This window comes from Sminthopsis crassicaudata, chromosome 3, assembly GCF_048593235.1.
Source record: "Sminthopsis crassicaudata isolate SCR6 chromosome 3, ASM4859323v1, whole genome shotgun sequence".
NCBI classification, from domain to species: Eukaryota; Metazoa; Chordata; class Mammalia; order Dasyuromorphia; family Dasyuridae; genus Sminthopsis; species Sminthopsis crassicaudata.
The window spans coordinates 407,558,567-407,572,555 of record NC_133619.1 but is presented as its reverse complement, the minus strand read 5'-3'; the positions used below and the strand labels follow the sequence as shown (position 1 = coordinate 407,572,555).

General features: G+C 36.3%; 1 protein-coding gene across 13 annotated transcripts in view; it reads right to left on the bottom strand.

Moving 5' to 3' along the window:
• Positions 1-13,989, bottom strand: part of ANKRD44 (ankyrin repeat domain 44) — a 344,106-nt gene that overhangs the window by 275,415 nt on the left and 54,702 nt on the right. The window contains exon 1 of one of the 13 annotated variants that reach the window (XM_074302787.1): positions 6,151-10,318. The exons of the other annotated variants lie outside the window; for them this stretch is intronic. Within the exon in view, the coding sequence (XP_074158888.1) occupies positions 6,151-6,165 (15 nt within the window). The 5' untranslated portion in view covers positions 6,166-10,318. Of the gene's footprint in view, positions 1-6,150; positions 10,319-13,989 lie in introns of those variants that run through there. 13 annotated transcript variants of the gene reach the window in all.

The window sequence follows — 13,989 nt, the reverse complement described above, 5'->3', positions numbered from 1 at the left end:
CAATAACAATTGAGTTTTGGAAAAAATAAATGGACACAAGGCTAGGAAATTAGATCATTAGAAAATGGTTTCTGTGCAGCCATAGTTTGGATTCTCTTTTTGTCACATCCAAAACTGAAAATATATCTGAACATAGCCAAATTGAAAAAGCCAATTGGGATAATTTTTTTAAGGATAAAATAAAATAAATAAATTTCCAAGTAGAGAAAAAAAAAAACCAGTTAACTCCCAAAGTGTGGAAACTAGCATTTCTAATAAGTTTTAAATATAGCTAACCAAAATGCTTAATCTATAGATTTGTGGTTATGACCCTATTTGGACAAAGATACTAGAGTGGTTTGCCATTTCCTTTTATAGCTAATTTTACAGAGAGAATTGAGACAAATAAGATTAAGTGACTTATCCAGAGTCATACAACTAATAAGTGTTTTAGGCCAGATTTGAACTCAAGAAGATGAATCTTCCTGACTTCAGGGTCAGCATCCAATTCATTTTACCATCTCCCTGCCTCAATTTATAAATAGTTCTTTAAATATGAAAGGGCAACTAGGTGGCTTGGGTAGTTATTGTACAAACAAGGAAAAAATAGAGGAAGGTATTAGCTATGGGTGCTAAAGTACACTTCCCATACCTCAGCTCATCCTGCTGCAATTTGTAAATCATGAAGCCTTCTCCTTCCTTTCTACTGATGCCAGACTTTGGGGCACTCATACACTTGCATTCTGCCAACTCTTTGCAAATTCACTCCTTTCATAGCAAGAGCAGTGGTTACAGAATTCAAAAGACTCATGTTTAATATCAAGCAAAGATGTCAAACCAGACACTGAGACACTAAACTTTCTAGTTATCCAATGAGGAAGTTATTAAACAATTCTAAGCTAATAACTTGCTGATTCTTTCTTGCCTGCCACTGGGGAGACCGAGGACCAAGACTCAATCCTTCTGTCCTCAGAGAGTAGGAGCAAGTTTGGTTGGGGCAAAAGGTGGTGAGAGTATCTATCACTTAATATTATATATTACTTTTATTTCTCATTTAAGTAAATTGCCTCTTTTTTGCATGAATATGATAATTAATAATAACTGACCTAAGGTGAGAGCAGGATTTAGAGAAGGAAAAAATGAATTGCAAGCAATAATTTGAGTAGATTTGAACCCAAACAGGATTTTAAAAATACTTCAAGATATTCCTATACATAAAGGGATAATTGATAGATACATATATTTTCTGCCGTGTTATGAAAGATTTTCTGTTATTCTTTATATTAATTTCATTCTTACATAATTAATTTACACTAATCCCTAATAATAAAATTAATGAAATTATCAAAGACTGATGCTTACTTATTACAAGGATCCATTCACCAATGCAACTATAACCCTTCCATGCCTTAATAATAATAGCTAACATTCATATAGCATTTTAAAGATTACAAACAGTACCTATTTTATGAGTTGTTGGGGTCAAAAATAGGTCATTACCTTCAATCCTCTAAACTACCTATGATGACAGACACAGTTCATTTCTAGGCTGTCCAGCGTCTTCAAGTTGGTAGGATCTGCCAGAAACCTGCTACCACTGACTCCCATTCAACTTATCAACAAGGAATTTGTTAAGTATTTACTATTTGTCCTCAAACACTGTAGATACAAACATAAAAATGAGACAATCCACTATCCTCAAGGAGCTAATGAAGGCAGGGAGGAAGGAGGTAGAAATAGAGAATGCTTATGAATAAGGAAAGACAAGGTACCCCAAAAACACACAGTGATGGGGGGTTCCTGAGTATGACATGCACAACTGCAAGAATTAGCAAAGACCTTTTCAAGGAGATAACACTTGAACTAAGCCTTGAAGATCAGTAGGGACTGCAAGAGGCAGAGGCGAACAGAAAGAATAGATAGGGACAGCCTGTGCAAAGGCACAAAGATGCCACGTAAAGGGAATAGCAAGTAAGCCAATTTGGCTTGAGCATAGTGTGTGAGGGGGGAAAATTTCTGCATAATCAGCCTGGAAAGATAAATCAGAGTCAACTTGTGAAGAACTTTAGGTGCTAGCCAAAGGCATTTGTATTTAATCCTAGGGGAAATGGGGAAAGACATGGACAGAATTGTACTTTAGGACAGCTAGGCAGAAGATACATGGGAGAGAGGAAAAATGGATTCAAGAAGGCCAATTAGGAGGCTACTGAAATATTCAAAATGAGGACAGTGTGAAGTAGATTAGTTATAATGTGAAGAAACAGTTAGATAGATAGACAAAAATGATGATCCGACAAATAAAACAAAGACAGAAAAAAAAAATCATTGTGGAAGAATAGTGTCTCCAAAACCGAGGGAAGAGAAGTATCCAGAAAAGGAGGTAGTGAACAAAAGCTGCAAAAAGAACAATGTCTGAGAAAAAAAATCATTGGATTTAATAATTAAAAAGCTCAGAGAGAACAGCATCAGTTAAGTGATTGAAATAAAAGTTAAATTATTAGGAGCTGAGATATAAATGGTGGAAAAGTAAAGATGATATGTATAGATAGCCTTTTCTAGAAGTTTGGTTCTGCATGGATACAGAATTCAGGCCAATATTTTAATGGTTTGGTCAAATGAATGTTTATTAAAGAAGGGGAAAGCCTGAGAATATTTGTAGGCAGCAAGGAAGAAAAGATTGAAAATTAGGCAGATACTTCCTCTCTATTATATAGGTTATGAGTGGAGGATTTTAAATATAGAATACATGTAACTATCAGAAGAATTAAGTATTTTGCTTGGTTTTGCTTAAATGTCTTCTCTTTTTTCTCATTTTTTGTTAAATAAAGGAAGATTATATTAGGAAATGAAAACAAAAGACATCAAATAATATTTTTTAATTGGAAACAAAGTCAGCTAGTTGGTGCAGTGGATAGAGCACCAGCCCTGAAGTAAGGAGGACCCGAGTTCAAATGTGGCCTCATACACTTAACATTTCCTAGTTATGTGACTCTGGGCAAGTCACTTAACCTCAATTGCTTCAGCAATTGGAAATTGGGAACAGATTTGTAAGAAACAATCAGCAGGATGATTTTAGAGAGACCTGGAGAGACTTACATGAATTGATGCTAAGTGAAATAAGCAGAATGAGAAGATCATTGTACACAGCAATGGTATAATTATATAATAATCAGTTCTGATAGATGTAGCTCTTTTCAACAATGAGATGATTCGGGCCAGTTCCAATGGTCTTGTAATAAAGAGAGCCATCTACACCCAGAGAGAGAATTGTGGGGACTAATTGTGGATGACAATAAATACTATGGTATTTTCACTTTTTTGTTGTTTGCTTGTATTTTATTTTCTCTCTCATTTTTTCCCTTTTTGATCTGATTTCTGTTGTGCAGCATGGTAATTGTGGAAACATGTATAGAAGAATTATACATGTTTAATATATATTGGATTACTTGCCATCTAGGGTAAGGGGGGGAAGGAAGGGAAAAAATTGGAATGCAAGGTTTTGTAAGGGTGAATGTTGAAAATAATCTATGCATGTGTTTTGAAAATAAAAACCTTTAAAGATAAAAAAATAAAATTGGAAACAGAAAATGATAAAAATATTCAAAGGAACAAGGTGACAGGAGAAACAGAAAGTAATAGAATGTAGGACACAAGTAGATAGGCTGCCACTAGCAAGAAGGGTCCCCCTTCCTTAGACATGGGAATAAAGGAGAAGAAGAACAGGGAAAGATCATGAGGCAATTTGATGTATGGACATGAATAGGAAAGGTAGCTTGTAAGAAATGCCATCAATTTATTTGATGAAATATGAGACAAAGTCCTCTGCTGAGTGGGAAGTGAGAGGGTAAGAATGAAGAAGGAAATTTGAAAAGAGTTGGTTTGAAAGAGTTACTGTAGAGAATGAGGTAAAAGTCAGAGAAAAATTAAAGCAATGTGCAACAATAAGGGCTAATTTAAGATTGAATAACAAATTTGTAGAGGATCCAATCAGCAGCTACTTAAGTATCTGACAGAAGTAGGAAGAGAGAAGCTACATAGCTAGGAAGCCAGAGAATGTGGAAAGGGATAAGTCCATTATGATAATGGGGCAAGGGATTCAAAAGAAGAGGTAAAGATGGTAAACTAAAAAGCTGAGACTTTATAGGGATGATAGTGAGGTCAGAGCAGGAGTGGCTTGAGAAAGCAGGAAGGGGTAGAACTACTAGTATTAATAGTGAGGTTGAATAGTATGAATTATGGCAAGGATGAAGAAGAGTAAAATACAAAGAAATAAGTACAAGAGTTTATGGCCTGATAGAGACATCTCATAGTTATGGCTTGTGGCGACAGAAAACACATGAGTGATGATCATATCATGACACAATGATCCCTGCGTATAGTTGAAGTATAGAAGTACATATCATAGCAGTTTTGGGGGGAAAAATCGACAAATAAGTTGACATCTCAAGTATAAGAGCAGAGGCTATATTAGAGAGAAAGATTACACAAGCCAGGGATGGAATTTCCTGAGATAGGAGAGAAAATGATTGTCAAGATTGCAGTCACAGAGATACAAATAGATAGGAAGAGAGATCTAGATGGATGAAGCGCTAAGGAGAGGAAGCAGCCGAGGGAGAGCAGTAGGGAAAGGACCTAGAAGTGGCAATAAGGAGCAAGATGCATGATAATCCCAGCTTCAAATCAGAGCTTCCAAGAACCCAGGGCCAACAAACAATGATGATGCAATAGAATAGGACTTCATTAGAGGCAAAGGTTAATAACAGTGACCATGCAAATTTATGGCTTTATATAGAGCTTTCCTATAGCACAGCAAGTACAGGGTCTACTCAGCTACTTCATCAGTTCTCATGCTATGAAAGGGAAATAAGTAAACAGGTGCAGTGAATAGAGTACTGGAGTCTGAGAGGCTTATCCTCCTGAGTTCAAATCTAGCCTCAGACACTTACTAGCTGTGTGATCCTGGACACAACCCTGTTTCTTTCAGTTCCCCATCTGTCAAATGAGCTGGAGAAAGAAATGGCAAACTACTCCAATGTCTTTAAAAAAAAAATCCAAATATCAAGGAGTTGGATATGACTCAAAATGACTGATCAACAACAACAAAGTAAACAGATTTTTTTCTCATTTTAAAGATGTTTAAAAGCAGATTGCATAATCTGATTTTTTTATTTTTATGAATCAATTAACATACTGTGCTTCTACAAGTGTAAAGAAATTATTAGCATGCTACACCAATTCAACAGCAAATGCAGTGGGTAGTTTTATTAAATCTGATTTCAACATTAGTCTGACTTTAAAAAAAAAAAAAAAGAAAATGTTATCTCTTCCCCTTTCCTCCTTGTCTTCCACCTTGTCTGGGTATGTTCATAAGGTAGAAGAATCTGCAAGTTTCTATAAGATCAATATATTAAATCTTTAGATATTTCTGTCTTCAATAGTGTTGCAAGGGCTGAATCCAACTTATAATATACTGAAGAAATCCATCTTGGAGGTCTCACAAGTTTCAAGACACCCGAGGGGTTGATTTTTATGGCTTCTCAAGGAGAGAAAGATGGCAAAAGAATGAAAACAATCATTTTGGAATTATTTGGTGGGGAGGGGAGGACAATTGAAAACTATAACCTTCGTCCACCCAATTTTTCATCTAGCCTTATTGCTTCAACTAGAGAAAGAGAGAGAGAGAGAGAGAGAGAGAGAGAGAGAGAGAGAGAGAGAGAGAGAGAGAGAGAGAGAGAGAGAGAGAGCGCATTAAGGACATCCTCAGAGTCTTATCTTTTCCTCACTTTGGTTACAAAGAACATAGTAGAGCCATGTGCATTTTGATGCTTTGAGACATGAATCACAATATGTCAGACTTATTGTTATTGAGCTTCTTTCAGGTATGGATTGCTCTAGATCACTTCTCAGGTCCCTTACAATTTTGATATTCTATGGATTTTTAATTTGATATTTCACAGAAAGGGGAAAAGGGGAGAAGAGGAAGGGGGAGAAGGGAGGAGAAAGGAAGGAGAGGAGGAAGGAAGGAGAGGAGGGGAGAAGGAGAGGAGGGGAGAAGGAGAGGAGGGGGGAAGGGGAGGAGGGGGGAAAAGGAGAAAGGGGAAGGATGTAGTCATGCACCAGTATCCCTTCTATTTATTATTGTTATTCAGTCAATTTTCAGTGATGTCTAACCTTCTTCACCCCCATTTGGAGTTTTCCTGGCAAAGATGCAGAAGTAGTTTGCCATTTCCTTTAAGTAAGTGTCTGAGGCTGGATTTGAGCTTAGAAAGATAAGTCTTCCTGAATCTCTGGCACTTTCTCCACTTCATCCCTTAGCTTCCTTCTCAGGAAATACTTCAATCTTAAATCTTGAAAGACAGACTTTCTATAAGACATAATCAAAAAGTGATATATCAGTCTTTCATTTCTAGTAGCAATAACAGTTCACATTTATAACATGATCATAAGATCAAAGATTTCAAACTGGAAGAGACTTCAAAAGTTCTTAATTTTACTAGCTCCTTTTGTATATGAGGAAACTGAGATCAGGAGAATCTGGCTTTTCACAGACAACAGAGGTGGTAAATGTTCAGAGACAGGGTTTGATCCCAGCTGCTTTTATACTGTACTACTATCACTTTGAAGCCTTACAGTAATCCCGAGACATAGACATCATTATTTATATTATAAGATCAGGTGAGGACTTTAAATCTCAGAGAGGTTAAGGGATTTTTGAAGCCGAGACAGTGGTAGAGCCAGATCCCAAACCCAGGGCTCCTGATCTCATCTCTAAGGCTCTGTAACACTGATTGTTTAGTGATTCAGGTTGTTCAAAATTTTCTACTGTTGCTCCTGAAGATGTTATCCATGGAGATCTGGCACTGTCTGCTGACTCAGATCTCAACTAGCTGTTGTTCACATCAGTATTCAATCTCATTTCCTCCTTTTTTTCCCCTTCCCTTTCCTCTTGAAGAAAGAAAACCTGAAGAAAATTCAATGCAAAATCTACCTCTAGAGGTCTGTCAAAGACCACAGAGCCTAACAGGTAGCAGCTGAATGAAGCTGAGGAACTAGTAATCATGGAGATCAAAAATAGCCAGCCTAGAAACAGCTCTTTAGTAATTTATCTGCTGGGTATACTTGGAAAGACTTGAAGGAGTTGAAGCTAATTATCAGATGGCATTTAAGATAGAGTATGATTCTAGAGTCTATGCCTATGCCCATGTTTCTCATATCATGTGTGCTATCTTGGTGAAAATTCCATTAGTTAAGTTTTTCCAGTAGATAGTTAAACTCAGTATGTCAAAATGGAATTCATTATCTTTTCTCCTGAACTCTCCTTACTCCCTATTACTACAGAAAACAAAACCATTCTCCCAGGGTTACAACAGGAGTCATCCTGGATATCTCATGCAGGTCCACTCATGTTATCTCCCTACTCAATAAACCCCAGTGACTCCCATTCTCTTCCAGGATCAAACACAAGCTCCTCATTTTGCATAGCCTAACTCCTTCCACCATTTGGGTATTTCACCTTTTTCCCCAATGGGTACTCTTAAATCCAATGTCACTGGCTTCTTGATTGTTCCAGTAATACCTCTCACTTCTACATATTCTGACTGTCCCCCACTGCTTGCTACCCTCATACTACTGACCCCTTCCCAGACTTCCTTTAAGTCCCAACTTCTGTAGGAAGCCTTTTCCAACCCTTCTTTATTCCCGTGATTTCCCTCTGTTATTTCCTATTAATCTTGTATACAGTTTGCTTTGTATATATTTGTTTGCATATCATCCACTTCATTAGATTATAAGATCTTTGAGGGCAATTACTGTCTTTGCCCCTTTCTGTATTCCTATTCCAGCACAGAGTAGGAACTTAGTAAATGTCAATTGATTGATGACTAAAAAGGTCTTTGCTATGGTCACTTTTATGTGATTTGAGTCATGAAAAAAAATGTATCTATGATCCAATTTGTATGGCTATGTTAAAGAACAAAAGGATAAAAATTTGGAGAAAATCTATTACAGAGATTATTTCAGAGATTATGATTCACTGTTGAGTATCTATTTTTCAATCTCAGTTTATAAAGCAAACCTTTTAAAAGAATCCCTTCACAAGAATACATGATGTGTATACAAAAGCACATATTCAAAATGTTTTACCTTTTACATATGGACTGGTTTTGCTGAACCTTTTTTCACTTGCAAACTTTGTTACCAAGAAAGTTCAATGGATAGAAAAAGGAAAGAGGGCTATATTCAGAACTGAATGTGATTTTAAAAGAATGGCATCGATTTTTAAAATATTTTTTAATATTCTAAGTAGAGGTTTTAGAAAGTAATAAGGAAGGTAGAAAGGCCCAGTAAAGTCCTACACATCAAATAGGACCTAATAATGATGATGATTGTGATTGTGACTTAGTATGTGCCAGTCCTGTATTAAGAGCTATACAATTATTACCTCATAACTCTAGAAGTGTTCTTTCATTAGTCCCATATTATAGATGGAGAAAACTGAAAACAAAAACAAAAATTAAGTTGCCCACTTACTATTCTGGCAAATCACTTAAACCTTATTTGTCTCCATTTCTTTATCTGCAAAGGAAATGGCAAAATAAATGTCTGAAGTCAGATTTTAACTCAGGTCTTCTTCACTCTAGGCTTGGGTTTCTGTCCACTGTGCCACCTGCTTAATCCAAGAACTTCAAAATCCTATCTCAATTTTTGTTGTTGTTCAAGTTTTTTCAGTTGTATCCAACTCTTCATGATTCCATTTGTGATTCTCTTTGAATATTTTGAACTAGTTTATCATTTCCTTCTCCAGATCATTTTACATATAAGGAAACTGAGGCAAAATAGCAATAAGTAACTTGTCCAGATTCACACATTTAGTAAATGTCTGCGGCCAGAGTTGATATTGGGAAATGAGTCTTCCTGAATCTAGGTCCAGTATTCTATCTGTTTTGCCATCTAACTCAATTACCCTTCCACAAATTTGGGCCAATCACATCAACTTGGTTCAATGTTTTAATTTATTACTTTATCAGATGGTATAACCAAGGAAGTTTGGGCATATGGAAAGGAGATCTGAGCTCCAAAATAATTACATTTTTAACCTCAGATTTTAGACAACTTCCACAGGAAATTAAATTTATTTTTTAGAAAAAGAGGTTACTCTTCAGACTGGGGAGAGAGGAAGGAGAGAGTGATACTAGGCTGTGCTTAATATATCACTGTAGTGCAGAAGGATATGAGACAGTAGGTTTTTATAGACTAATCTGCATAAAACCCAACTTCCTAAGAAATGGAGGATGAAGAAACAACTACCACAAATCTCCCATGAGGAAAACATTTTGCTTGAACTTGTGTGGGCCCAGAAATGCTAGAGTTTAAGTGTAAACACATTCCAGGAGTCACACTGATTGAATGCCAACCCTTCTATATGATTTTCTCATATTTTTTTAAAAGTCAGGTTGAAAAACTAGTGACAACCACATCACTTAGAAGAGGAAGTCAGATGGCTAAGGATCAGAGTAGTTAGGTATTTTCCACAACAGAGAACATTAGCTCATCATTAGCTAGCCAAAGGTTCTGTAATAGTCAGCTTCAAGAGTAACAAAACAAAAACATAGATTATTTTTAGAATAGCTAGAGAAGCAGCGGAATTACCATTTAGCTTTTTATGGACTACAGAAGACCTTTGAAAAAAGGGATCCTGGCTTTTTCCCACTTCAGTTTTCAAAATATCATGCTATCACAAGAAAAGCCCACTGAGGGAATGTGGTATTATGGGGAGAGGGGAAGAACACTTGACAGGAAAGTAAAAGACATGGATTCTGTCCAACACTGATATTTAACCTTTAAAAAAAACTTATATTTTAAAAAAGAAAAAATGAGAGGAATTATATGAGATCTTTAAAGCCCTACTGTAAAATTTTATAATTTGATATTTACCTTAGTATGTTCAAGTCTTCTGTAAAATGGGACAGTATTTGCCATGATATTCAGCAAGTATTTCAAAAGTTTAGGAGGAAAATTTATTGCTGCTACAATTATATTCTATGCTAAAAGAAGCCAGATGTTGCATTACTATGTTTTATCTAGGTGCCAGAAGTTTAGGGCCCAAGTAAAAAAGTTCTCTGGATGCTTCTTTCCTAATATCCAAGTAAGGCAAAAAGGATCTACACATGCTTACACACAGCAAACAAGAGTCCTCAAATTATTATAGGATCATAGAGTTAGAGCTGAAAAGGCCCTAAGCAGTCATACAATCCAACACCTCATTTTACAAATAAGGAAACTGAGACCCAGAAAAATAGTTTTCCCATTCACATAGGTAGTGACAAAAAAAAAAAAAAAAAAGAAACCAGGTCTTCTGACTCCAAAACTAATTAGTTATTTTCCCCCAAGGACCTTAACTAAGTAAGTGAAAATTTGAGGTTCAGTTTAAAGCTCTGTGGTGACCAATTAGGGAAAAAAACATGGCTTCACGGCTGCCTTAAGGGCTGACCTTCAAGAGGCTGGGATACCAGAACAAGATGTTCTCTACCCTACTTCTTAAACTTGAGAAGATGACAACAGATACTCAGACTAGACATTTTCCATTCTCATAATAAAACAATATGAAAATCAAATGAAAAATCTGTTTTGACTGCTAAAGCAAACCCAAGCCCAAGATAATGAGATGTAATCCAGATTTAAAGACAATATTATTTTCTTCAGTCTCTAACATCTCCATCTCCCAACTCAATAATAGTCTTAGTTATCCCCATATGCTGAAATAAACATACTTCTATCCACTTTATCCAACCTCAGATATCAGAAGTAAATTTGATTATTTATTCCATTCAGAATAATTAAACTCAACTGCTTTTCCCTTAACTCTTCTTTCTTCCTTCTAGCCATATCCCTGACTTCTCCAAATCATCTAGACATTCCTGAAAGCAACAGAGCTGACCCTAATTTGTCTACATTCATAGATCATGAGAGTTGAAAGAGACCTTAGAGGTCCCAGGAAAGGGTGGAAGACATTGAGGACCTGAATTTTATTTACAAAAAGGAAAGACAAATAGCCTGATAACTTAGGGCCAATGCAGAGAAGGGGATAGAGTGCTAGACCAGAATTAAGGAAGACCTGACTTAGATAGTGTACATGAAGGGCAGCTGGCACAAAGGACAGGGTATCAGACCTGGAATCAGGAAGGCTCATTCCTGAGTTCTAATCTAGCTGTGTGACCATGGACAAGTCACTTAATCCTATTTGCCTCCGTTTTCAAATCTGTAGAGCGTAAGAAGGAAATGACAAGTCACACACAAATGGAATCACAAAGAGTTGCCTCCACAAAAAAAAAGGGTACATGATATTAGGCAAATCACTGAGCTCTTTTCTTCATCTGTAAAATAAGGAAAATGAACTCAGTGCCCTCCAAGGTCTTTTTGAGTTCCAAGAACTTAGCTGCACAACCACAGGCAAATCACTTAATTTCAGTAACTTCCTTTATAAGAGAATGGGAACCCAGAAGTCAGTTTGCCTTCTCTTTAGCTTCCTGATAGTTTCAAAATCCAATTCTATAATTCAATCTTATAAATAAGAGGCATTGCCTATTTAAGTCCATATAGTGAAGAAGAGAAAGGAATAATGCACTATTAGGTCCCCATACTCTGGGGCCAAAGCCCTAACACTCCCTACCCCACTGCAAATGAAATTCAAACACTGGATGAACTTCAAAATAACCTACAACCTGATGAGGAACAACTATTCAGCTCTTCCAAAAATGGTTTAAAGCAATTAACTTATCAGAGAACTAGGAATCTTATGGAGTAGAGATTCTTAACTTTAGAGTTTATGAAGTTTTTTTTTTATTTTGAGAACTATATTTCAATATAATTCATTTCCTGTATAAATCTATATATTTTATTTTAGGCATTTGAAAAATATTATTCTAAGAATGATGTTGGGATATCTAGGAAGTAGAGTGAATAGTGTAGGACTTGGAGTAATGAAAACCTGAGTTCAACTTCTCCTCAGATATTTACTAGCTTTGTGACGCTAGACAAGACCTTCTCAGCCTTAATTTGTAAATTGTAGTAAAATGGAGATAAAATAGCATTTACTTCACAGGATTGCTCTAAAGATCAAATGAGAGAATATGGAAATCATTTTTTTAAAATTTCAGGGACTATATTTTATGTAGTTGTTGTTATTATTGAGAAGCCCATTACTGAGGACTCCATGGTCTTCACCAAGACAGCCAAAGGGATCTAGGTCGCAAATGAAACCTTGCTCTGAGCTCTCCCAGTCTTCATATTCCAGCACTGTGAAACAATATGTACAGAGAACAATAACACACGTGCATTTTAATTGCAGTTCAAATCCTGGACCTTAGCCAACCATTAAAAAAAAAAAAAAAAGATTAAGAAGCCCTGTTATAGAGATTTCAGTTCTCATGAGCTCTTAAGACTGAAAACAAAACATAAACAGGGGAAAAACCTCCACCTTCCCTTCTCTTTCAAAGCAAGAAGTACTGGAAAAGTACTAAACATTTCAAGCATCCAGACCAGCATGAGTGTGATATTTCATGAGTCCAGGTAATCCTTTTGAAGGAGGGGGAAGGGATCCAACATCTAATTTACATGAATTAATGGGTGGATGAAAAGCACTGTGTGTGTGTGTGTGTGTGTGTGTGTGTGTGTGTGTGTGTGTGAGATGAAGTAGGGGATGAAAGGGAAAATGCCCAAGAAGTGCATATTCAAGTCAAAACTTGCAGGAGAAGGCATATGCTGTGTTTGGAGGAGACAACAAGAATCTGAGTACTAGAGAGAGACAGAGCTCATTTCCTTCCAAACCCAGGACCCAGAAGCTCACACTAGTATACAAAGAAACTTTCCTGTCCATGAAACAGTTCCCTCTGAAAGGGAGCTCTTTGGGCAGACAGCAATAAACACAGAGCAGACAGGAAGCCTACACAAAACTTGAGGTATCACTAAGGTTTTGGGTTTTTTTCCTGTCAATACAGTACTTGAATAAAATTACTTTAGAATCCAGGTCCTAATGCTATTTATTAACAAGATTCCATAAGCAGAGAAAGGCTTTGTTAATGAGTTTGGGACAATTAGGCTCCATTCCTAGAAATCTAGAGACCGTATCATCAAAAAAATAAATAAATAAATGAGAAAAATCATCAGCCCTCAATAATTACCCCTGACAACCTCAATATCAAATCAGTGACCCAAATGAAATATTTCTTCCTATTCCCAGGTTTCCTTTTCTAAAGCTTTTCCTCATTAATTTTGACACATGTGACTACACACTCATAGTACCTGGATGTGGAAATCTGTCTCTATTGAAATGGGCACCCATCGCTTACCAAGGCTGAGATATAAATTTTTCTCAGGGGTACAATTACTTTCAACCTCACCAGAATCAAACATCAGTATAAAAGACAAGAGATTGACTCTGCTCTCCAGGAGCTTACAAACTAATAGGGGATATGACATGTAAACAAATGTATAGTTATCCCTTCCATATTACAATTTCACCCATTGTGGTTTCTGTATCTCCAATTGGCATAAGAAATTAAATGGAAATTTTTAAAGTTTTGCAGAAGCCACAGATGACATGGCAAAAACCAGCAAATGACACAGAACCCGTGACCAAATGCTTAACCAAATTTTACAACAAGATACTGTAAACACACCATAAAAGAAAAGAAACAATTCAAACTTTTCTGGTACAAAGGTACAAAAAATTTTACTTGGATTTTCCAGATTGCAGGAATGCTGTACTCAACTACCCAAATGTGGAAGAGGTAACTGTACAAAACAAGATAAGTGGGTCACTAGGCCAGACCCAGATCATTACAGATTTATTTTGCAATTTTTCTTAAATAATACTAAAAATTATTTAACATTTTAAAAATAGTTGTTGCCATTTAAAAGTAAGTAGAAAAAACTGAGAAAATATCAGCAAGCGTGAAACACCTTCATAGATCTATCCATTGATAAGCTCATATTTCTCTTTCTTTTCTCATT